The following is a 24,258-nucleotide window of genomic DNA, read 5'->3' on the forward strand; positions in this document are numbered from 1 at the left end:
ATTTAGCAAATGCTCCTGTGGCCTATTGTTCTGGCCGATCACTCAGGTTTCATTGCTCTGATTAGGTGAGCAGGCGAGAGATTAGGGCAGATTATGGGGAGATGTGCGGCCATCGAGGCCTGACAGTTTCTCCTCTACCCTGCTGAGACGCCCTCTGGACTGGGGCCGATCACGCAGGATGGGGCCCTGGAGGTCAGACGGACAGATGCACTTAATGATGTGCTCTTCAACTTGTTATTGCTTACATGAAACATACAGTACACTTGGGGGTTGGGTTAAAAAAAAATTTCCACTGGTTGTTGAATAAGTTTTCTTTTGTGTTTTTACATTTATTTATTAATACATTTTTGTATATTATTAATATCTCTAAAAAAATATATAATTATGAAAGCATATAATATATACTTTTGGCTTCAAGTCTGCTACAAATAAACAAAATAATGGTAAAGTATATATATGTAATAGGTGTATATAGGTTGAATAAGTATATTTTTGAAAAAATACATTGAATGGGTGAAAACGTTCGAGGTTACTAAAGTAACCCTTCGTTCCCCGAGGAGGGGAACGGAAGCACTATAAGTGGATTTGATTGTAAAATCCACGCATTGGGGAGGTTCGGTTCAGAAGCTACTCGTCTGAAAGAGTATTGAACGGGCCAATTAAGAATGAATTGGCAGCGCAAGCCTGCGCAGGTGAGCGGCATAAGCAATCAACTGAGTATATAAGCTCACCTGGCGCCAGCAGACGCTATCCTTTTTAAGCTGAAGAGACTTTCAACAGCTAAGGGACAGTCATTATGACGACGGAGTATAGTGCTTCCGTTCCCCTCCTCGGGGAACGAAGGGTTACTTTAGTAACCTCGAACGTTCCCCTTCGGGGGGAACTTCAGCACTATAAGTGGATTTGATTGTAAAATCCACGCATTGGGAGCCCATTGAAAGCGCCATAATGACTGCACCTTACCAACACCCCCGATGAGGAGATAGTCAAGCAAGCGTGACGCACCCACATCATGGGGGGCGCGGTCCTCCAACGTGTCCCTGGCCCTAATTTATCCTACTTCAACAGAAGTTTTACGGATTTAGATATATTTTTTGGGAAGTCGTGAGCATCTAGATAATTCTAGGAAAATACGACAGTACGTTGGGAAGCGTGCAATCCCGATAGGGAGGACGCTGCGGAGGCCATCCGTTACCCAAGGGGGATAGATGGCAGAATTTACATATGGACTAGCCCTAAAAAGGGGGAGTACGCATAGCAAAAGAGTGGTTAGCGGGGAGGGAAGACACGGGTCCGCCCAGGGGGGGGGACTTAACCGTGGCGGAATAAGCATATGGGATCGCCTAGTGGGGATCACGCATAGCAGGCACCTTTACCCAAAACGCGGGCTGACCAGCGGGCAGACCTACAGCGTAGTGGGCCAGCAAGTGACTCCTCCGCTGAGTCAGTGCTGGGGGCCACGGAGGAATCTGCAGGGCTCACCTGACGGGGAACTTTACTGACAGATAAAAAGGCGCACGTATCTCCGTGTTAGGGAAAATGGCGCAGCAAGCGTGTTTCAACACCCTACCGAATTGTTTCCTCAATCACCAAGGGTTACCTAATACCCTTGAGGAAACCGGCTCCACTCGCAGATTGTAAAACCTTGCAAATGTGTTGGGTGTCACCCAGCCCGCAGCTCTACAGATGTCTGTTAGAGGGGCGCCGCGTGCACGCGCTCGAGAGGATGCGAAGCTCCGAGTGGAGTGCGCACGCGCTCTCGGGGGACGCGGCTCACGGCTCTGATAGTGAAAGAAAGGCATCCACAATCTAGTGGGAACTTATTTCGGTACGGCACTTCCCTGCTGCCGACCGCTATAACAGACAAAGAGCTGCTCAGATGATCTAAACTCTGAGTGCGGTCCGGATAATACGCAAAACGCGAACTGGACAATAAGAAGGGCTGGGTCTGCCTCCTCCGAGGGCAGCGCTTGCAGGCTCACTACCTCGTATTAAACAGAGTGGTAGGAACCTTGGGCACATATCGCGGGCGGGGTCTCAGGACGTGAGAGAAGCCAGCCCAATTACAGGCACGAGTCACTGACCGAAAAATGCCTCCGGGTCCCCAACCCTCTAATCGATATCAACGCGACCAGCAGAGCTGTCTTCAGGGACAGAAAGATACTGAGTCGAGGATCGAAGGGATCTGACGCGGCTTGTGTAGCGAGGGCGAGATCCTAAGAGGCCATGAGAGGGGGCGGGGTGGATTAATTCGCTTAACGCCCCTGAGGAACCGGATGATGAGGTTATGCGTTCCCACGGTGCTGCCAGCCACCGCGTTATGAGAGCGGAGATGGCAGCCACGTAACCTTGAGTGTGGAGGGCGACAGCCTGCTCTCCAACTTCTCTCGGCGTAAAGAAAGCACAACGCTGATCTGGCAAATTACGGGGGTCTTCTCAGCGAGAGACACACCATTCAGTGAATAGACTCCACGTCAGGGCATAGGCGCGCTCGGGGAGGGGGCTCTAGCCCGAGTGACGGTATTAGCCACCGCAATCGGAGGTTACCTAAGTCTTCCTCGCGTCTAAAAATCTCTTCAAAGATCGGCGAGGGTGCCAGGTGGTGCCCTGTCCCTGAGAGAGTAGGTGCTCTCTCGAAGGGACTGCCAGGGGAGGGCTATCGCGAGGGAGAGCTCTGACATCCAGGTCCGGTTGAGCCAGAGGGGCGCAACCAGCAACCTGTTTCTCGTCCTCCCTGACCTTGCACAGTAACTGCGCGAGCAGGCTCACTGGGGGAAACGCGTATTTGCGCGTGCCCCGAGGCCAGCTGTAAGCCAGTGCATCCGTGCCGAGAGCACTCGGTCAGGGAAAGAACAACTGGCAATGAGCGATCTCGGGGGAAGCAACAGATCGATCTGGGTTTCCCCGAATTGCGCCCATATCAGCTGAACAGACTCGGGGTGGAGTCTCCATTCTCCAGGACGCAAGGCTGCCGTGAGAGCGCATCGGCTGCACGGTTGAGCTTGCCTGAATATGAATGGCGTGCAGCGATTTCAGCCGCGGATGACTCCAGAGGAGCAGACGGCGGGCGAGCTGAGACATGCGGCGAGAGCGCATACCCCCTATACGGCTGATATACGCCACCGCCGCCGTACTGTCCGTCCTGACCAGCACGTGTTGCCGCTCCAGCACCGGAAAAAAACGGTGGAGAGCGAGGAACACTGCCAACAGCTCCAGGCGATATGCCAATGCAACTGGGTACCTTTCCACAGGTCCGCAGCCGCATGCCCGCAACGCACAGCCCCCCAGCCCGTGTTGGAAGTGTCTGCTGAAACGACAACAAGACTGGACGCCTGTTCTAGAGACACCCAGGCCTGTAGGAACGAGGGGTCGCTCCAAGGGCTGAGGGCGCAGCGACACAGCGCAGTAACAGAGACTCGGTGTGCGCGCGCGTGCCATGCGCGTCTGGGGACTCGATCGTGAAGCCAGTGCTGAAGTGGTCTCATATAGAATAATCCGAGCGGCATGAAGCGGCTGCGGATGCCATATGCCCCAGGAGCCTCTGAAATAGTTTCAGTGGGACCACTATTTTACTGTCGAGCTCTCTCAGACAGTACAGCATCAGCTGAGCGCGCTCTCCGGAGAGGCGCGCTGCCATGGTGACCGAGTCCAGCTCCAGCCTGAGAGAAGAGATCCTCTGCACGGGGGCGAGTTTGCTCTTTTCTCGGTTGACCTGAAACCCCCACAGGTGGAAGTGCCAGAGCACTTTGTCTCTGTGCATAATCAACTGCTCCGAGAGAGGGCAAAAATCAGCCAGTCGTAAAGAAATTGAGTATGCAGATGCCCGCGAGCCGAAGGTGCGCTGAGGCACCCTCCGCGGGCTTGGTGAGGACCCGCGGAGACAGAGAGAGCCCGAAGGGGAGGGCTTTGTATTGCCAAGCTCGACCTTCAAACGCAAACCGCAGAAACTGTCGGTGGCGAGGAAGAGTGGAGACATGGAAATACGCGTCCATCAGGTCTAATGCTGCAGACCAACCCAGAGGACGAACGCACCGGAGGATGCGCTTCTGCGTGAGCATTCTGAACGGCAGCTTGTGCAGGCAGCGGTTCAAAACGCGCAGATCTAGGATTGGCCGTGACCCACCGCTCTTTTTGGGCACGATGAAGTGTGGGCTGTAAAACCCGCTCTCCATCTCGGCTGGAGGGAGCGGCTCGATTGCATCCTTCGCCAGGAGGACAGCAATCTCCTCTCGCAAGACAGGGGCGGACAGGGGGCTGACCCTGGTGAATACACACCCGTGACTTGGGGGGCCGTTTCGCGAACTAAATCGCATAGCCGAGTCTGATTGTGCGTATGAGCCACCGCGAAGAGCTGGCCCGCGCTAACCAGGCAGGCAGAGCTCTCGCTAATGGACTCATCGCTACAATCGCTGACGTACCAGCAGTGGGGCAGCGCGGAGTGGGTGTGCTGATCCGGGAAGCTCGCGGGTCCCACGGAAAAGCTGGAGGTGAGATATTTGCTCTCACTCCAAACCCGAGCTCCGGAGGGGAGGCTCGAGGGGTGGGAGAAAGGAGACCGTCCTCCCAGCGCTCGTGAGCCACTGGCGAAACGCACCGAATCTGCAAGCTAGAAAGCATAGCGTCCCAGACTGGCAGATTTCGGGCTGTCACATCTGGGGAAGTGAAAAGTGCCCTTTCATAATGTTTTCATGGCAGTAAAAAGTGCCGTTGGAAATGGGGCCCCGCCCTCCAGCGGGGAAAGAGCAAGTTCCCTCTTCTCCAGATGGCCTGTCCCAGGGGCGCTTCGCGGTCCGTTGCCGGACTTAGCGGCGTTCTGGGCAGGGGGGCTGCCTGCTTCCGAGGTGCCCGACGTGCTCGCTTCGCCGGAGGCGTGTGCGGGGGCGGAGCAGCTCTCGTAGGCGGGCGCCTTCGGCGAGGAGCAGGTATGAATGGCACGGCGGGCGGAGCGGGCTACGGACCGCCGATAAGACATCACCCACCAACTGCTCTCTCACCGCCTTGAATTCCTGGGTGAATTCACAGACAGTGTCGCCGAACCTGGCTGGGGATATGGGGAAGTCAAGAAAGCGGACTTTGTCGACTTTGCGCATATCAGCCAGGGGTGGCGCTCCTGGACCACTAATGTGGACATCGTCCTCCCCAACGCACACGCAGCGGACTCAGTAGTCCGAAGAGCTAAGTCGGCGGCGGTGCGAAGCTCGTAAGCCTGGGTTGGACCCACCCTCGTGCTGCTCGGCCAGCGCCTGCGCTTGGTAGCGCTGGTAGGTGGCTATCGCATGCAAGGCGGAAGCAGCCTGGCCCGCAGCTATGTAAGCTCTAGCTCCGAGGGAGGTAGATAACTTACAGGCTTTGGATGGGAGACGAGGCGGACCCCGCCAAGAAGAGGCGCCGCGCGGATTTACCGCCATCGCGCACTCAACCTGAGGAATCGCCACATACCCCCTGGCTGTTTCACCGTCAAGAGTGGTTAGGGTGGAGGAACACGCAGCACGAGCAGAAAAAAGTGCTTTACAAGACCGCGTGAGCCTACTGTGCACCTCCGGGAAGAAGGGAACGCCCCTCTAGTCGGTCCGGCCGCGGAGCTGGGGGATAAACCATCTCCAACCCACGGCCGAAGCAGCCCGGGAAAGCACGGCTAACATGTCCGTTTCAGGATCCGTAGTGACAGCGCTCACCAGCCCGAAGGGGGCGAGCGGGTCTGGATCATCATCGGACAATGAAAGCCCACCCTCCGATGCCGCGGTGGACATCTGGTCTCCGGTGTCATTGGGTGTAAGGGCTACCATCTGTTAGACGGATCGCTTCCCCCGCCCGAAGCTTGGATAGAGTGCTTAGAGGAGCGGGAGGTCCGCGGGCCCGTGGGCGACGGATTATCTCTCGCTGAAACCCTCAGATCTGCCCGAGTGCCCGCTGCAGAGCAGGGGACAACTGGGGTGGTTCACCCTTTTGCAAAGGCTAACCGCGATCTTGCGCAACAGTCATGGCATCGCAATGACGACATGAACTGCCCGCGAGCAGCGCATTAACATGCTGGACCCCCAGACATGCAACGCAGTGCCCGCGCCCATCATCCGAGGACAGGAAACCACCGCATCCAGAAACGCACAGTCGGAGCGCCGTCCTGATAAGGACGTGCTGCACGACTGTGTTGCTCTTTCTGTGAAGTTTGCAACTTTATACGCACCGCTCTGGAGGACCGGACCCAAAGAACGCCAGGCAAGGGAGAAACCCAGCTCGACCGTCTGCCACTGCGTGTACACACTCTGGACCGGGAGAATGCTCTCGTTCGCTCAGAATCGCTGGTCACAGCAGGAGGAACCCTCATCGACTCGATCAGAAAGTCTCTGAAGCGAAAAGGATAGCGTCTGCTGGCGCCAGGTGAGCTTATATACTCAGTTGATTGCTTATGCCGCTCACCTGCGCAGGCTTGCGCTGCCAATTCATTCTTAATTGGCCCGTTCAATACTCTTTCAGACGAGTAGCTTCTGAACCGAACCTCCCCAATGCGTGGATTTTACAATCAAATCCACTTATAGTGCTGAAGTTCCCCCCGAAGGGGAACGATTTTTCCTTTATGCCAATTATTAGAATATTGGGGATAGATCATGCTCTATATTATTATTATTATAAAACATATTTTGTAAATTTCCTACCATTAAAAAAATCTCAAATTGAATTTTTAATCAATAATATACTTTGTTAATAACTTAATTTGTACAACCTTAAAGGCAATTTTCTCAATATTTAGATTTTTTTTACCCCAATTTTCCAGATTTTCTGTCAAATGCTGTCCTATCTTTACAGTGATATACTTCAATGGAAAGCTTATTTATTCAGCTTTCAGATAATGTATACCGCAATTTGAAGCAATTTTAGTTTAGGGACTAAACTAAATACAAATATATTTTCTATATACAAAAGAAAACCAAGGCTTATCCTGAAAACTTACTGCTATATAAATCTTTTAATGAGTGTTAAATACGTCCAAGGAGGTACGCTTTTTTATTTATTTTTTTTTGCAGTTTTTGTTTTTGCGAATCCACCAGAGGCCACTGTGTTTGCTTTTTCAGATTTCAAATTTATCTCACAAGTGCCATTTGTGCCTGCTGTTCTCTTATAAATTCACTGGAGGCTGCTGTCGACTGACTGACTGACTGACTGACTGACTGACCGATCAACTGACCCACCCTCCTCCTTCCCTAAACCCAACCAATAGTGCTATAAAAAGCCTCAGTTAACCAGGGCCCACCAATTTCTCTAAATTTAATGACAGTTTTAAAAAGCAATACAGAATAGAAAAAATCCCTTGCCTGATTTTTACCATGTTTTTAGATTTTACCACATTCTCATCCTTTTATTTACATGTTTATTTTGTTTTTTGGCTTCTGTTTTAGTCTTACCTGCTTTCTGAAACCGGACATAAACTGGACTTAAACCTCGTCATCATGGTCAGATCCTCTCTGTGTCTCAAGTCTGCCAGTGTACATGGCGAGCTAACTGGACAATCTGGAAACAGCGGGAAAGCCGTCCATATGGAGATAAGCTGTCAGCTGGTAAGCGCGAAAAAGAAATGGTGTCATACATACCATACGAATTTCTGGCTACATATTTTGTTATCTCCAGAAATGTATATAGGGCTACATTCTCACAATGAGCCTTTGTTTGAAAAATAAATGAGGCTTGTCAGGAACCCTTATTTTTTGTGAAAAAGTTGATCAAAATTAGAAAACTAGTTTCTAGTCACTGGTTTACCACACGACATAGTCTTTCACATAACAGCATTAGTCTCTATCAGGACAGCACTAGTCTTTGTAACCAAGAATTATACTGAGATATTTAATCAGGTTTAGATCAGGAATCTGGGCTGCCATTTCATTATTTTAATGTTTTGTGTGACAGGACTAAATTATTGCCTTTTATCACTAAAGTGAACTTTGCACCATTTCTCCTCCAAAAGGTCTCCTATTGCTTCTTTCTGTTTATGAGAGAACTGTTCAGTCCAGAACTTTTGTTCTCTTAAACATTAAGACACTGTAAGCTGAGACAAAGGAACTTACAGTAAACAGTTCAGTGTTAAAATGGACAACAATAACAGCTGCAGTGTTGAACTTGAACCAACTGACCCTTGAGATTCTCTACATTTTCATGTACCTCGTTGATGGCCAGTCTTTCTGGGGGACTTAAAGTTTGTAAAGTATTTAGCTTTCTGGGGGACTTAAAAGAGACATTGTAAAGAGGCAATATTCTTGAAAATCACAGGTTTGGAAAGACAAAATAATAGTAATACTGGGTGTAACTGACCATTTCTTTGCTTTAAAATACAGCTTTCTGCATAATTCCAATGAATCCAGTATATTTTGTGTTTTTTTTCCTCCTCTGTGGGTTAGCGTAGAGAGGTGACTCACGTTTCGAAATCGCTAATAAGGAGTTCAGATCAACGCAGTTTTGCTACCGTTTTATATTTGCAAGTGTTTTTAGGTGAACCCTTAGTTTGGATGCACTTTGACCTGAATAAATAACCAATTTCAGCAGCAGCAATAGCATCTTGAAAAAGGCAGGATATTAGAAAGCATTTGATTGGTCACAAGATTTGATGACAAACTGAAGTATGAGGTGACGTCAAATAATTCCCTTATTCATTTTGCCATAAATGAAAAACCTAAAGCTTTGAATGTTTATATCTTCCAAATGTGAATTTTGTCAGTTTTGTAACACACCATTTTATAGATTATCTTAAAGAGCTCCTATGATGAAAATCATCTTTCATAAACTGTGATATTGTGGTGATATAAAGACAATAAGTCTCTTTTTTTAAGTTTCCTGCCACTAAAATAGGATCCAAATCCCTTTCATTTTGAGGCCCACCACAACATGATGTAGGAATGTGGTTTCGCCGCCCACCAAATTAATTGACATCCGCATATTAACATCTCTCCGTAGTAATGTGTATAATCATATCAACAAGACAGGACGTCCGCAAAGCAACTGGATTAAAAGGTCTGTTTAGCTTTCTGTGATCATCAATCATCATCAAATGTGATTAAGAATGAGTTTTACAAGTTTAAAATGTTTTTTAAAACAGTGCATGCTTGTAATAAATTAAATTAATAAGCAATTTTACAATTTAGATAATAACATGTATTCTGACCTATTGCCGTGCAAAAACAGTGCGAAGTTAAACGCATGTGTTGTGTGTGTGTGTGAACTTTGTAATGACATTGTGACTCATTGTTGCAGAAACACTTAAAGGTGCAGTAGGTGATCTGCCAAAATGCTAACCGCTTAGCATATTATCTTTGGACAGCGGGGAGGGACTGTGATTCAAAGCCACACCCCTTGAAATCGCGAGTGCGCGCACCGCATCACTACAGCAGACAGACAACCCACAAGTTTATGTCATTTGCCAGTTAGTGTTTAGCCAGCGCTGTGCAGGAATTACATTTATTACTTAGCCACCCTTACACGCTATTTCAGAGCGAATATTCAGAGCAGCATGGTAAACAGTGTCACTGTCATTGTTCAAAAACGACCAATGTGAATATAAAAGTAACTTCAGCTCAATAAAGCAGGTTAGGCGGAATAGCACTATTTACTGATGTTTTGTTGTTAAACTAAATATAAATCTACATTATCGATGCTGTAAAAGGACCTTATGAAACTGAAAATAATCACATCAATCTTTCACCGGGAGATTTCAATGGCTGAACAACACGTCTGTGCTTATACTGTAAGTCATTCATAACAGAACACAATCTAAGGCCCTGTTTTCACTGTCTGGTCTTGATGCACAATTCCGATTTGTTGCCTACATCTGATTTGTTTGCTTGTCTGTTTACACATTGTTTTAATTGTGACCCATATCCAATTCATGCGTTTACACTTGTCATACATTTTACGATGTCGCGCATGCATGAAGGCGGGTTCTAACATCTGTGCCATGATGATATGTATAATCCATTTAGAAATAATATTGTTTTGTTTGCGTCTAAACATTGTGACCATCCACACAAAATACTCTTATTATTTTGTTGCTGTCGTACTATGGATATTTTCTCAAATTATCATTAAACGTGGAGCTAACAGATTACTAGATAAAATAAGAATTTAATCGGTTGTCATTAGTTAAACATGCCGAGTCCTTGCCAGAAGCGGCCCGGACTCTACACACAGACTCGGGCCAAATATGGTTAACAGGAATTGGGCCAGTGCTTTACAGCCTTATCACAAACGCATGTGCGCGAGCGAGCTGCGGGCCATACTCGGCCCGGATAACACTTGCCGATGCCGAGTCAGAGCCACAGGTACCGAAGGGCAGCCGAGCTCGGGCCACTTACTACCTGCTATCTGGGACTAGCCACGATAGAAGAAATTGTCTTGTTTTTAGCTCTGCGAAATATGCGAAGTGTAGTATGAGCAGTGAATGGTTCCCCCAAGCAGTTTATGTAATGGTATGGTGTGTGTGTGTGTGTGTGCGTGTGCGTGTGCGTGTGCGTGTGCATGTGCGTGTGCGTGCGTCCGTGCGTGCGTGTGTGTGTAGTTGAAGATGTAGCTTTTGCCTGTATGCATACTGGTGTTGGAGAGAATTAAGTTATTCTATGTGAAGTCAGCGTGTATTAATAGCCGCAAAAAGCAAAAGTTACAACACGAAGTTCGCCCAACTTTAAAATGATTTTGAGGAGGAGGTGGGAAAGGGCCATTATCGCAGCTTGCGCTTATGGTTTATATGCTTTATGATTTCCCCCACCATTCAGAGGAATGTGTGGGTACGAGAGAGATCTCAGGTCTGGTGGGAGCAAATTGTGGGGACTGACCACTTTCCTCCTCTGTGTTTCCTCTGATGTTGTTTACCACATTGGCATCTCCACACACGCTCTTCCTTCTATGTCATTAAACCGCGGAGAAGCACCACATTGTCGCAAGTTTAATAATGTACAGAACAAAATGCCTCAATAAATCCGATCTGCCTGTTTGACAGTCGCATTGTCACGTATCCGAACTATATCTGATTTATTTCCACATTTGAAGGAGGCCTGAAACCGATCTCTGAATATCTGAATACATGCGTTTTTTTCGTGTTTACACGGTCATAGAACAGATCCGATCTGTGTCACATATAAGCAAAAAAATCGGAATTGGGTCACATTTAACTGGCAGTATAAACGGGGCCTAACATAAGCTTAGCCTGACTAAAATAATTTTTAAAACAGAACATTACCTGTCTAACAGTAATACTTCAGCCATGGTGTTGGACTTCGTGCTAAAGTAACTCCAATATTGATTCAGGTTTTTAAAAGTTTAAATTCAGCATTTGATTTCTCCCGGTCTGTCTCGTGACTGCGCGGCCGCTTATGCAGATGGGCATGCACGAATGGCGGATCTGTGTGAACTGATGTGCAGAAGTTCGAATCTACATTTGCCGACTGACAGTCTGAGCTGCTTATCGGAATTATGGGAGATGTCGGTCCGACTCATGAACATTTATAGTTTTATGTCTTATCGAGAAAATAAAAATACATATAAACATATTTAGATCATTTACTGTAATCATTACTATTGGACTGTGAAGAGACTTTCAACCAGCACAACAAAAAATGTTTCTGAAGACAATCACCTACTGCACCTTTAAATTAACTCCACAACTAAAACATAAAATAATCATTGGGAAAGTTCTTACAATAGTATTTTTTCACAAACGTCACGTGAGATCTGCTTCATTTATGTCTATTACTGTGCTGTTTGTCTCACACAGCAGGAGATTGAGGCACACTCTGAGAACTAGCATTAAAAGCACAGGCAACAAAAACTGCTATATTGTGTTCAGAGCAGAAAATCTAATATTCTGAAAGGTATAATAAATAATCTGATGGGTGTTTTGAGCTGAAACTTTACACATTCTGGAGACACCAAATATTTATCTTATATCTTGAATAAGAGGTAAAATAGGTGCCCTTTAAGACTAACATATTGATACTAACAAAACTGGCTAGGTTAACACCAATGACAGAAAGGTATCTTCTTTTTTTTTTCAAATTCTTACTGTGCTTCCAAAGGTATGTGTAACTCATGAAAAATTATTTAAAAGAAAGCTTCTCTTTCCTTCCTGGTAGGATTGTCCATTTTGACTTCCCGCTGCCTTTAAATATAATACCTATAATACCCAGAGACTGTAGCGGCAGAGAATGAAAGTGGGCATTAATATGGGTGGCTCTCTTTGATATGGCTGGTGTAATTCCTCTGGAAACGAGGAGCTCGAGCACTGCCACTCAACGATTAAGATAAATAATGCAATGACTAGATTAATACATCATAATGCTTTAATATTTTTCATATGCAATTTGGATTTATAGTCCTTATCTGCTTGATGCCTTTGGCTAATCTACGCGAGACCCTTGGCGCCCTGGCGGAGAGATAAGAGAGGGCCGACTTTGGTGCAGTGCATGGGGAAAACATTAAGCGCTGAATGAGATTATTGTTTATCTTTCCTAGCTTGGACTATTCACTTTGATAAAGAGACACATTTGTCTGAGAAAATAAGGAGCAAATTGAATACTCTCTGGGGGCCGACACTCATTTGTAACCCTTTTTAGAAGCACACGGGTGGAGGAAGAGAGAGTAGACGAGTTCATATTTACTTCACTCGTTTCTCAGTTTTGCACTTGAAAATCAAGATCGCAAATTGAATCTTTATGTGCGTGCTTTTCATCCCGGCCAATGATTACATCCGTTTTGTTTTTGACTGTACATTCAGATGGAAATGTGCACTGGACGAACAGTCTGTTATCATGTCGGATGAATTTGGCTGGCATGAATGAATTGTTTTTCGATTGCTGAGGTTTTGGGTACAGTTTATGATGTGTCGAAGATGTTAATCTCTTTGCTTTAGGAAACAGCTGTGTGTGTCGCACACACCACCAGACAGCTGTTTTTGTTTTTATACAGTATGTTTGTTTATCAATCTTAAGCCCCTTTCTGATTAAAAACCACTGCAAAAAAAACATCAGCAGAATTGTGTGGCAAATTTACAGTTATTTTTTTTTATAACAAAGTAATTTAATAACTTGAAACGTTAAACATGTGTCCAATCCTCTTAATGGCAGGAAATCAGCATGTATCTGTGCAAGATTGGCTCAGATGTTTTGAATGTTTTTTTTTTAATCTAATTGAATCAGTAAGGAGACAAACACAAATCTGTTTAATCTCATTGGATAAAATGCTGGTCAGTTTTTATTATATGTTCCAAATGTTATTATACATTATACAATATCCTATTATATGGTCTCTCCTTTAACTCTGATAAATATGTTTCATTTATAATATAAATAATTATTAATATAATAAAATTATAATATTATATTATATTATATTATATTATATTATATTATATTATATTATATTATATTATATTATGTTATGTTATGTTATATTATATTATATTATATTATATTATATTATATTATATTATATTATATTATAAAAGGTTGTGCCTTTGGGCTTTTTTTGTCTACATTCGACATATAGACAATGGCTTGAAATGGGTTGTAATGTAGATACTACTGTTTCTATCACTATTATAATAAATAATGTATAAGTATACAACAGAAATGCATATATTTCCAATATTAATAGTTATTATATCAATAATAGTAATAAAATATTAACATTAATAATAATAATAATAATAATAATAACAACAACAAAAACAACTAAAAAATACATTATTATTTTTTATTATTATTATGTAAAATAATAATTTGTTGTAGAGGTTTAACAACAACAACAATTATTATAATAGTTATTAGCAGTTGAAATACAACAATTACAAAAAGAATATAATAGTATCAATAATAGTATTAAAATAATAATAATTATAATAATAACAGGGGCGACACAGTGGATAGCACGATTGCCTCACAGCAAAAAGGTCTCTAGTTTGATCCTCGCCTGGCTCAGTTAGCATTTCTTTGTGGAGTTTGAATGTTCTCCTCTTGTTCACGTGGGTTTCCTCCGGGTGCTTCTGTTTCCTCCATTGGGTGAATTGGGTAAGCTAAATTGTCCATAGTGTATGTGTGTTAATGAGTGTGCATGGATGATTCCCAGTGATGCAGCTGGAAGGGCATCCGCTGTGTAAAACATATGCTGGATAAGTTGGCGGTTTATTCAGCTGTGGTGACACCAGATTAATAAAAGGACTAAGCTCAAGAGAAAATAAATGAATGAATAAATAATAACAACAATAATACATGATAAGAACAACAATTATTATAAAAATACAAAATAAAATAAATTACAACAAGAATATAAAATACTACTATCACTACTACTTTACTAATACTAAAAAATATATATAATTAGTAGTAGTAAATGATATATGGTAACGCAATTATTAATTATACAAAATGATAATCATAATCAATATTATATCAATAATAGTAATAAAATAATGACAAATATAATAATAACAACAATACATTATTATTAGGAGTAGTAATAATTTTATATAAAATAATAATAATTAGTTAGTAAAGATTTTAACAACAATTAATATAATAGTTATTAGCAGTTGAAATACAACAAATACGACAAGAATAAAAAATACTACTATAACTAATACTTTACTAATAAATATAATGAATAGTAGTAATTGATATATAATAACGCAGTTATTAATTATACAAAATAATAATCATAATAAAATTATTATTATTAAAAAAACAAGAAAAAATAAATTTTAGATGAATTGACTGCTTTTCTGAATTGGTTCTTTGCTCTGTCATCACAATCTATTTTTGTAATTTAAAACTGTCGCTTTCTATCTGTCTGTATCTCTGCTGTGAAACAACAGCGCTCCAATATCACACTTTCATCTATATGAGCTCTTTCCTCAAATCTAGCACACACTGCAGATAAAAGCAGAACCGTCTACATTGTTTTTTAAGTACAATGAAATGCTAAATGCATACTCCTGCATTGAAGCGGAATTGTTCCTTTTGTAAACTGAATAACTGTCAAGAATAATTTTTATTTATATATTTTTTAGCTTTATTGAATGTTAAACATAAATTAAAACATGTTTACATTTAGTTTGCGCTTAGATTAAAATCAGTATCACAACAGGATGGAAAGAGTTTGCACTGCAGGTATGAACTTGAAAAGGTGTGAAAGTCTGTGGGGAAAATCAGCAGCTTTGAATAGGGTTGATATTGAATACCGTCAGTTGGATATTTTTGGGACTCATTGCACAATGTGTGGCACTTAGAAATACACATCAGTTCACCAGCTTGGGTTACCAGCCAATTAGAATGCAGGATTAATAAGTCAGGTGGAGTTACCCTCCAATTTGAGCCCAGGATCAGGACGACAGGTAGAGTTTCACTCCAATTACAGACTGGGATTAGGAACACTAGTAAGGTGAACTGCGCGTCTTTCCAGATTTGAGGTTACACCACGGTCAGCTAGTCACACCTTTGTTTTGTTTTTGAGTGTTATTTTGTCCCCGTCTTTTTTTACATTTTTTTTTTTGATTACTTCTTTCAGTTTTTTGGTTATTTTTGTAGTTTAATTTTAACTTGTTTTTGTTCCTTAAAGTAAATATGTCCCTGTTTATTTAACATATTCTATTGTTGTTTTTAATTTATTTGTTTGTTTTTTGTTTGTTTCTGTTTTTTGTCTAATTTTATTTATCTTTTTTTGTTTGTTTAGTTTATTTGTTCCAGTTTTTTCCTTTCTGCTTGTTTTGGGTCAGTTGTTTTTGTAGTTTTTTGTTGTTGTTGTTGTTGTTGTTTTGTTTAAATCTTTCATTTGTTTTTAACTCTTATTTGCTTCCTTACCGTTATTTTACATTTTTTTCTTGATTAAATTTTTTTCTTTTTCTTTTATTTTGTTGTTTATTTTATTTTATTGTTTTTTCTTGCTTTTGTGCTCATTTCATTCTTATCTTCTGATTTGTTGTCTTTTTTGATTGTTTGTTAATTAGAAGTTTTTTCTTATTTTTTTATTGGTTTGTTTTATTAAAACATTGTTATTTGTTTGCTTTTTGTTTTTTTGTTTTATGTTTGCTATTAATCTAGTTATTGTTTTTCCTTGTTTATTTCTGTTTACTTTTGTTTGCATCTTTCCATTATTTATTTGTTTGTTTTTTTGTTTGTTTCTGTTTTTTGTTTGATTCTCATTCTTTTTTTTTGATTGTTTAGTTTTATGTTCATTTTTTGTTTCAGTCATTTCTGATTGTTTTTTATTGCTTAGTTCTTGTTTTTTGTTGTTCTTTCATTTTGTTTTGTTCAAATCTTTCTTTTTTCACTGTTATTTGTTTCCTTACAGTTTTTATGTTTGTTTATTTTTTACTTGATTTTTTACTATGTCTTACATTTTCTTATTTATTTTATTTATATCATTTTCCTATTTTATTTTATTGTTATTTCCTTGCTTTTTTTTTTTGCTTATTTCATTCTTATCTTGTTTTGCTGTCTTCCTTTTTGATTGATTGTTAATTAGTATTTTTTCTTTCTTTTTTTAGTTTGATTAAAATAATGTTATTTTTGTTTTTTTAATTTTTGTTTGCTTTTATATTTGTTTCATGTTTGTTATTAATTTAGTTATTGTTTTTCCTTGTTGTTGTATTTCTTTTTGCTTTTGTTTGCTTCTTTCCATTATTTATTTGTTTGCTGGTTAATCATTTTATTTTTGTTTCTGTTTCATTGTTCTTGTTTTTTATAAAAGTTAAGTTTTTTTTTCTTTTTACATTGTATTCTTTTGCTGTTTTTATGTATTTATTTGTTTTTATTGATTGGATTTCTTACTAATTGGTGGTTCATTCTGCTGTTAAGTGAATGAGTTGTCTTTTCTCTCTCACTCCACTCACACTTACATTCATTCATGGACTCTTTCCAGCCATGCGGTCAGTGTAAACCTGCCTCCGGTGTTCAGATGCTGAGGTGAAGTATGCAGTATGTAGATGTGGTGTGGAGTGGGACAGGTGAGGATTAGCCTCTGATTGAATCGTTCCTCTTATCTGCTGTCAGACAGAGCAGACGGCAATACTGAGCCTGTTAAGATTGGAGCTGATTCTGTTTGCCTGGGGAATACATGCACACATAATGGAGCACACCTCTCAGCGTCTCTGGAGAATTGACTAACAGCTCCATTTTGCAGAGGTCGCTTTTTCCAGAACTGAAGACGCTTAACTGTTTTTACCCTCCTATATTAATGCAACTTCCAACACCCAATTAAAAATAACAATAATAATAATAGTAATTCAACATAAATTGTCAGTAGTCATGCATTAGCATTGACTGACCTATGACTCTATATTGCTATGAACTATGAAACTACAATAGTTGACATTTTAAAACACCTAATTCTTATATAAATATTAATAAATAATACAAAAAAGGTGCCTTTTTAAATTCATCTGTTGTATTTTTTACTTTAAATAGTTAAAAAACTGATATGAAATTAATTGTTTTGTTTGAGGCAGGGGGTAAGTTTTCTTTGGGGATAATTTTTTGTTTTGTATTGTTTTTTGTGGTTGTCATTTTGCTAAGTGTTTTGTTTGGTGGTAGTTTTTTTGTATTGTTTAATTTTCCTTTTTTTGTTTTAGTTAGTATTTTGTTTGATGGTATTTTTTACTTTTGTTTTGTGTTGTTTATAGTGTTTTTTTTTGGTTAGTATTTTTTGTTTGATGGTATTTGTTTCTTTTGTTTTGTATTGTTTATAGTGTTTTTTGTTTTGGTTAGTATTTTGTTTGATGGTATTTTTTACTTTTGTTTTGTTTTGTTTATAGTGTTTTTTTGTTTTGGTTAGTATTTTTTGTTTGATGGTATTTGTTTCTTTTGTTTTGTATTGTTTATAGTGTTTTTTGTTTTGGTTAGTATTTTGTTTGATGGTATTTTTTACTTTTGTTTTGTGTTGTTTATAGTGTTTTTTTGTTTTGGTTAGTATTTTTTGTTTGATGGTATTTGTTTCTTTTCTTTTGTTTTGTATTGTTTATTGTGTTTTTTGTTTTGGTAAGTATTTTGTTTAGTAGTAGTTTTTTGTTTTGGTTTGTTTTGATTAGTTGCGAGTTAACTTGAACTAACAATGAGCAACTTGATTTAGCAATAAATGTATTGTTCATTGTTTGTTTATGTTATTAAAATACATTAGCAAACAATAACTAATGAAACCTTCATGTAAAGTGTGACCATTTTTGTTTGTTTGTTTGCTTGGTTAGCGTTTTGTTTGAAGGGTAGCTTTTTTGTTTGTTTTGGTTACTGTTGTTTTCAGTGCCGGCCCGTCCAACAGGCAATATAGGCGGTTGCCTAGGGCCCTGTGTTTTTTGGAGTGGCCCACGAATGCTTCTCATGTATATTTACTGTTAACATAAATGCGTGGACGAGCACATATGTATAAATCCTAAACAATGCTCATTGTGCAATGCACAAACCCCATTAAGCGCGATACATTTCATAACGACGGTGAGAAGAAATAACCTCCACATTTCATTAAAAGAATAGCTATAATTCATACATGACAAATAGCTGAAAACAATAATAAATACACAACAACGTTATGAATAAATGCAGGAAATATTAGAAATATAACCAGCAGCATCACTCTATTTTGCATAACAGCACCCGCAATCTGCTATTGAGTGAACTAGACTGATGTAACGTAATCCTACACAGATTCCACATATCAAATTGCTCACTTTTGATTTAAAGTCTTAAGTAATATAACATCACAAGTGTCCAATCTGTGCCCTCTCATTTATTTGCATTTTATATTATTTTTGTTTTATGAACAATTTGTTTTTACAGCACACTTGCACTTTCAGTTGCAATACCTTACAATACTTTGCAATACTTGCAAACTTATTTGCTTAATTCTGAATAAAGGTTTGTACATATGTATTATAGGTTAAAGATGTTACAGTTAATAAAAATGTATACACCTAAATATTACAATTGCATTTTTTGAGCTTTCTTCTCACTGTTTTTCACCAATGGATCCAATTTTTTTATCTCGCCTAGGGCCCCTCAACCCTACGGGCCGGCACTGATTGTTTTATTTCTGAGTGTTTTGTTTTGTTTTTTGGTGTATCAAACAACACCAAGCAAAATAAAGATAAAGAAATAAAAATCATTAGATTAGTCTGGTCAGCTTTTTTGTAAAGCACATGCAAATAGTGATCACAAATTTTTTGGCATCGTTTTGTTTTTAAAACGTCAGGCTAATGATACTCCACCTACTATTGTGCTAGAAGTGTATGTTTATTGTTTTTGCTCTTTGTGTGGATGCGTATTTCTGAGTGAATATTATATATACTCAGGGAATGAGGTGGTGTGTGTGGAGCGTGGAGTGGGATACGAGTGCGGAGGCAGCTGTGGTGTCCAGCTGAAGGCCAGTTATCCTCTTAACCCTGAGTTTCAGCGCAGAGAGACGGGCTGCTTGGTGCAGGAGAGAAGCTGATAATGCTGCTTCTTTCTCCACCCGGGCCCCTCTAATCTTTTTCTTATACAAATGCTGCCAGAGAGAGTCATGAATTTTAATATCGCCTCCCCCCCAGCCGCCAGCTCCCCCCTCATGTATTTTTTTCTTCTCAGCATAGTTATACGGCAGTTCAGATTCTCTCTCAATCAAAAACTCTTTTAAACTCTCGTTGGGTGTTATTTTTTTCTTGATAAATAGATATTTGCCAGTCTCTAATTTCCCGGGTGGTTAATCGTTCTTCCCGCTTGTAATCTATGTTAGCAGTGTTTTCACCGACGCTAATGCTAGCGTATCGTTTCAGCCCTTGCCTTGATAATTACCAGAAACAGTTGCACAACAAAACTTGTCTGTTATAATCTAGGGTTTGTGGGGCACGCTGGGGGTTCCTGCGGTGCGGCGCTGAAGTGGCAGTGGCCCTGCTCTTGCCCCGGGGGGCCTCACTCAGAGCCGAGACCTCGCTAATCACTACCTCTAACGAGGCTGCTAATTGAGCGCACTCCCCTCCTCGCCATCTCTGAAAACATCATTCAGCTCCGCACTTTGAGTCAGCAATGAATCAACACAAGGGCCCTCTCCGTTAAACAGCGCGCCCATGGTAACGGCAGAAAGCGTGACGGAGATGACCGTTGCGTTCCGGAGGTCGGACTACGTTGTGACCGTGGTGGCGTATAGGGACTCCGAAAAGGAGAGAGTGACACGTCTTTATTGTTAGCCCTCCATCTTGACACAGCACACTCAGCCTAATCACACATAATTGGATGGGAGGAGTTGAGGACTGCAGCCTTTGTGCGCAAAGGGCATGTGGTCAAGTTAATGGGGCCCTCACTCTGAGTAGATAGAGATCACTCTGCTTTCCCTCTTTTCAGGCTTTACCTGTTTTGCACACTTTCAGGTGGAAGATTGGACTTGTTCCCATCGCCTACTTCTGTCACCGCATCCTCTGCCACAGCCTAACCGAGATAAGAGCGTTTCAATAGAGGGATAATGCAGACCTGTAATGCTTTCATTCTGCCAGCGCTCAGCGTATATATCTAACTAGAGGAGTATAAACACGACGATAACGCTGTCAGAGCGTGTTATTTTCTTTGTCTTATTTTCCTCCATCTGAGGTTTAATTCAAATGCCAGAATGGAGCTTGTCACACGGCAGCATCCTCTTGTTCCGCTTTTCTTTGGGCTGCTCCATTCATCGGAGGGAGGGAAGGGAAAATGTCAGTCTCTCCGCACTGTCCTCCGGCGCTTGTCATCTTAACAGCATCAGAGTGACATCTGCCCCCGCCAGGAGAGTTCCCCGAGTGACAAGCACCCATCACCACGCTGGCGCCTGATTGGATAATGAACTGTAAAATTCCCCATCAGTCAATCAGTCCAACTTTATTATTGTATGCGTGACACCTTCCACAATTGAATTGTCACTGATTGTGTTATGATTTACACAAAGGCACTTGATTTCCGATTCCTTACACAGTGACGTGAGTATCCGAGTGTTTTAACCGCTTCCTATGCCAAAGTACTCATTACTGCACTCCTTTGCGAAGTTATGGGTCATATCCTGGGCTCTGTCCTCGGGGTTCAGTCCCATGCTGCTTGCAACAATCAGAACCACCTTAAAGGAGATCATGTTATACAATGTCCCTCTCTCCCTCTGTCCCGCTCTGCAACAATGCCCTAACTGAGCTTTTCAGTCTGACCAAACACAGCACAAAAGCAAAGCGGAAATTGGGGTAACTTTTCGGGGGCTTAGAGTGCCACTCAATAGAGACAGGGGCCTCTTGGGTCAGAATGGTGGTTAATTTGGAAGCAGGAAGTCATTGTCCAAATGGTAAAAAGAGCTGGCTTGGAGACGAGGCTAAAGGGTGGAGTAGGCATTTCTTAATATCTTAAAGAGATGGCTTCGTTTTGTCTTTGTTTGTATTCGGGGTGTATCAGAGCGCTGTTTTCTTTCTTGCGAGCTTTGTGTTAGTTGCTTCCTCTGACCACACATGGACCTGTTGTCACCTGGTCTACCTTTTCCCTTCGCGCACATTCACATGTTTTATTTCCCATTGCTCATTTAGACTCAGTTTACACCTGTGTTTTTGTTGATCACAAGTAGACAGGTGTAAATGTGGTCTCAATGTTTTGAGCTTGTCTACTTTCAGCTTGCCTGACTGGGAAGTGTCGCCTTCATAGTAACTCATGTGGTTGAATGCATTGTAAACACTGCCTCCTCTCTTCCTACTGAGCTCATTCTCGAACATTACAGGATGTATAGCTGCAGCTCTAACCACACAAGGTTTCAACTTTGCTGTTTGTAATTTTAAGTTTGGTTTGAATGTATTTAAATAAATGTATGTTTGAAGACATCATGTTTAAACTGTGCTAGCCTATTTCACAATATTTGACAGAAGAATAAAAGAACCCGCTTTTGACCTTACCAAAATTGGGTGATTGAAACACAAGGTGCATTCTAAGAAGTAAAGGTACTGAGGTTGTACTCACACTAGGCTATCTGCACAGTGCCCAAGCACATTTGACCCCCAAAATTCCAAATTCATCCAAGTGTGATCACTTCACACCAGACTGGGTGTGGAAGAGGTGGGCCAGGGCACGATTCGGTTGGGGGGAAAAAACGACATAACTTTTAAAGAACTGCTCTCTGGATAAATTACTCTTTCTTGTCAACGAATAGAAACTGTCATAGTCATCAAAGATGCAAACCACTCACCGCACTTCAGCTTCCCAGGAAATTGGGTGATTGAAACCCAAGGTGCAGTCTAAGAAATAAAGGTACTAAAGTTGTAATCACACTGGGCTAGTTAAACAGTTCCCAAGTGCATTTGACACTCAAAAATCCAAGTTCACTAGCCCTTCTGGTGGGGTTTTGTTGCCCGGTCCTGGCCCTGTTTGAAAAAGCTGTGCCAGGGCACTATTCTGTTGGGAAAAAAACTGAAGACGCAATGTCACTTTTAAGGGACTGCTCTCTCTGGATAAATTACTCATTTTTACTTGTGAACGAATAGGAACTGTCTTGGTTATCAAAGATGCAAACCAGCTTCAGCCTCCCAGGAAATTGAGTGATTGAAACACAAGGTGCCCTCTAAGAAATTAAGGTACTATGGTTCTACTGTTACTAGGCTATCTGCACAGTGCTCGAGCACATTTAACCCCCAAAATCCAAGTTCACTGAACACGTGTGAGTACTTTATACTTTGCCGGGTGTGCAATAAGTGTGCCAGGGCATGGTTCGGTTGGGAAAAAATGCAACGTAACTTTTAGGGTACTGCTCTCTATGGATTAATTACTCGTTCTTTCTTGTCAATGAATAGGAAATGTCATAGTCATCAAAAATGCAAACCATTTTCAACACTTTAGCTTCCACCTACAATGAATCTCCTAATAAAGCACAATGCAACATGACAACTTTTAGGAAAATTGATGAGCATCAACCCAGCAGGCATCAACACAATGTCAGATTGACATTGTACCCTTATGTTGTGGGGACGTTGTATTTTATTTAAATAATAAAATCTGTTGACGTCAGAACAAAACATCAGGCCGACGTCAATGTCCAACAGCCAACCTAAAATCAACCAAATTCGATGTCTAATGTTGTTACTGCTTGACGTTGTGTGGACATTACCACTGTGACGTTGGATTTTGGTTGCCATACCTGGTGAATAAATGTCAGTATTTGATGAAAATATGGTTTAGGATGTTGGTTCGACATTGGATTTTGGTCACTTTCCAACACAACCTTAAATCAAGCTAATATCAACGTCATTTGATGTTGTTATTGGACGTCAAAATAACATTGTCTTTAGATGCTGGTGAGACATTGAATTTTGGTCACCTGACGTCACAACCTCAATCTAACCTAATATTAACGTCTTATAACATTGTGTGCCTGCTGGGAAATGTGATAGATCTGATGGAAAATATTTGATGTTTCGCTACGTCCCAAACTACTTAAAATAGTACACAACAAAATAACTAAAGCAATCTGCATTGTACTGAGTGAGAGTGCTTCTCTTTCTGTGCCATGGCTGGTGTGGGTACACTTTAAAGATGTCTTTAGGGAAGGCCTAGTGTATTAATAACTTAAAGGTACAAATTAGTACCTAAAGTAAATACTGTATATTAAAAAAGCACGCCTTTTAAAAAGATTGATTTGTGTCCGACTGTGTATAAACAGGAATTTGTCTATCTAGTCTACTTCTTGATCCAGCTGTCAAAAATGCAGCTAAATACCAACTTTTTGTCTTTCTTTACTAGGCTGAAACCATGATGCATTGTTAAGATATTTCCGCACACCGCTGTGCCATTTGCAGATTACTCATGCCTACTTCATGCCTTCTTTGTGCCCCTTGTATTTGTCACCCTTTTGTTGTAGCGGGACAAATATTTAGCAGCACCTCAGTATGGTTAAATTGGGGCAGATGAGTCCCGAGTGGGCTTGAGGGTTGGTGGTGGTAAACAGTGAGGCAGCAGTGTTTGGCTGGCAGGTGAGAGAGGCGCTCTTGTGTTAAGTGGCCCGCTGCAGGAGAATGCCCTTAAATGCGGCTCTCCACCGGCAGGCTTTGTCAAACCAGTCTTTCTCAGGGTCCCAAAATCAGCTCCCCCCGCCTTTCCCTCCATCTCTCTCTCTCTCCCCTTTTCCCCGGCTCATAAACGCCCATGTGAAGTGGATCATTACCAATGGCCTTCCCTCCCTGGGCTCTGGCCCCTTTGGATTCCCAGCACTCCAGATCTGTAACGGGAGGTCTGCTAGAAAAAGAGAGGTGGAGCTGTGAAAGGAAAACACTGCACAGAA

At 41.6% G+C, this 24,258-nt stretch overlaps 1 protein-coding gene across 4 annotated transcripts in view; it reads left to right on the top strand.

Annotated features, from left to right (window-relative positions):
* LOC147834479 (uncharacterized) overlaps positions 1-24,258 on the top strand; it is a 102,924-nt gene that overhangs the window by 36,041 nt on the left and 42,625 nt on the right. For all 4 annotated transcript variants that reach the window (XR_015504173.1, XR_015504172.1, XM_087276381.1 and 1 more), the window contains one exon: positions 7,395-7,553. Coding sequence is in view for 2 of the 4 variants with exons in the window: in XM_087276381.1 (XP_087132507.1) it covers positions 7,395-7,553 (159 nt within the window). In the remaining 2 variants the exon portion in view is untranslated. The remainder of the gene's footprint in view (positions 1-7,394; positions 7,554-24,258) is intronic.

The sequence above is a fragment of the Danio rerio genome, chromosome 12 (assembly GCF_052040795.2).
Source record: "Danio rerio strain M-AB ecotype USA chromosome 12, GRCz13ab, whole genome shotgun sequence".
Taxonomy (NCBI): domain Eukaryota; kingdom Metazoa; phylum Chordata; class Actinopteri; order Cypriniformes; family Danionidae; genus Danio; species Danio rerio.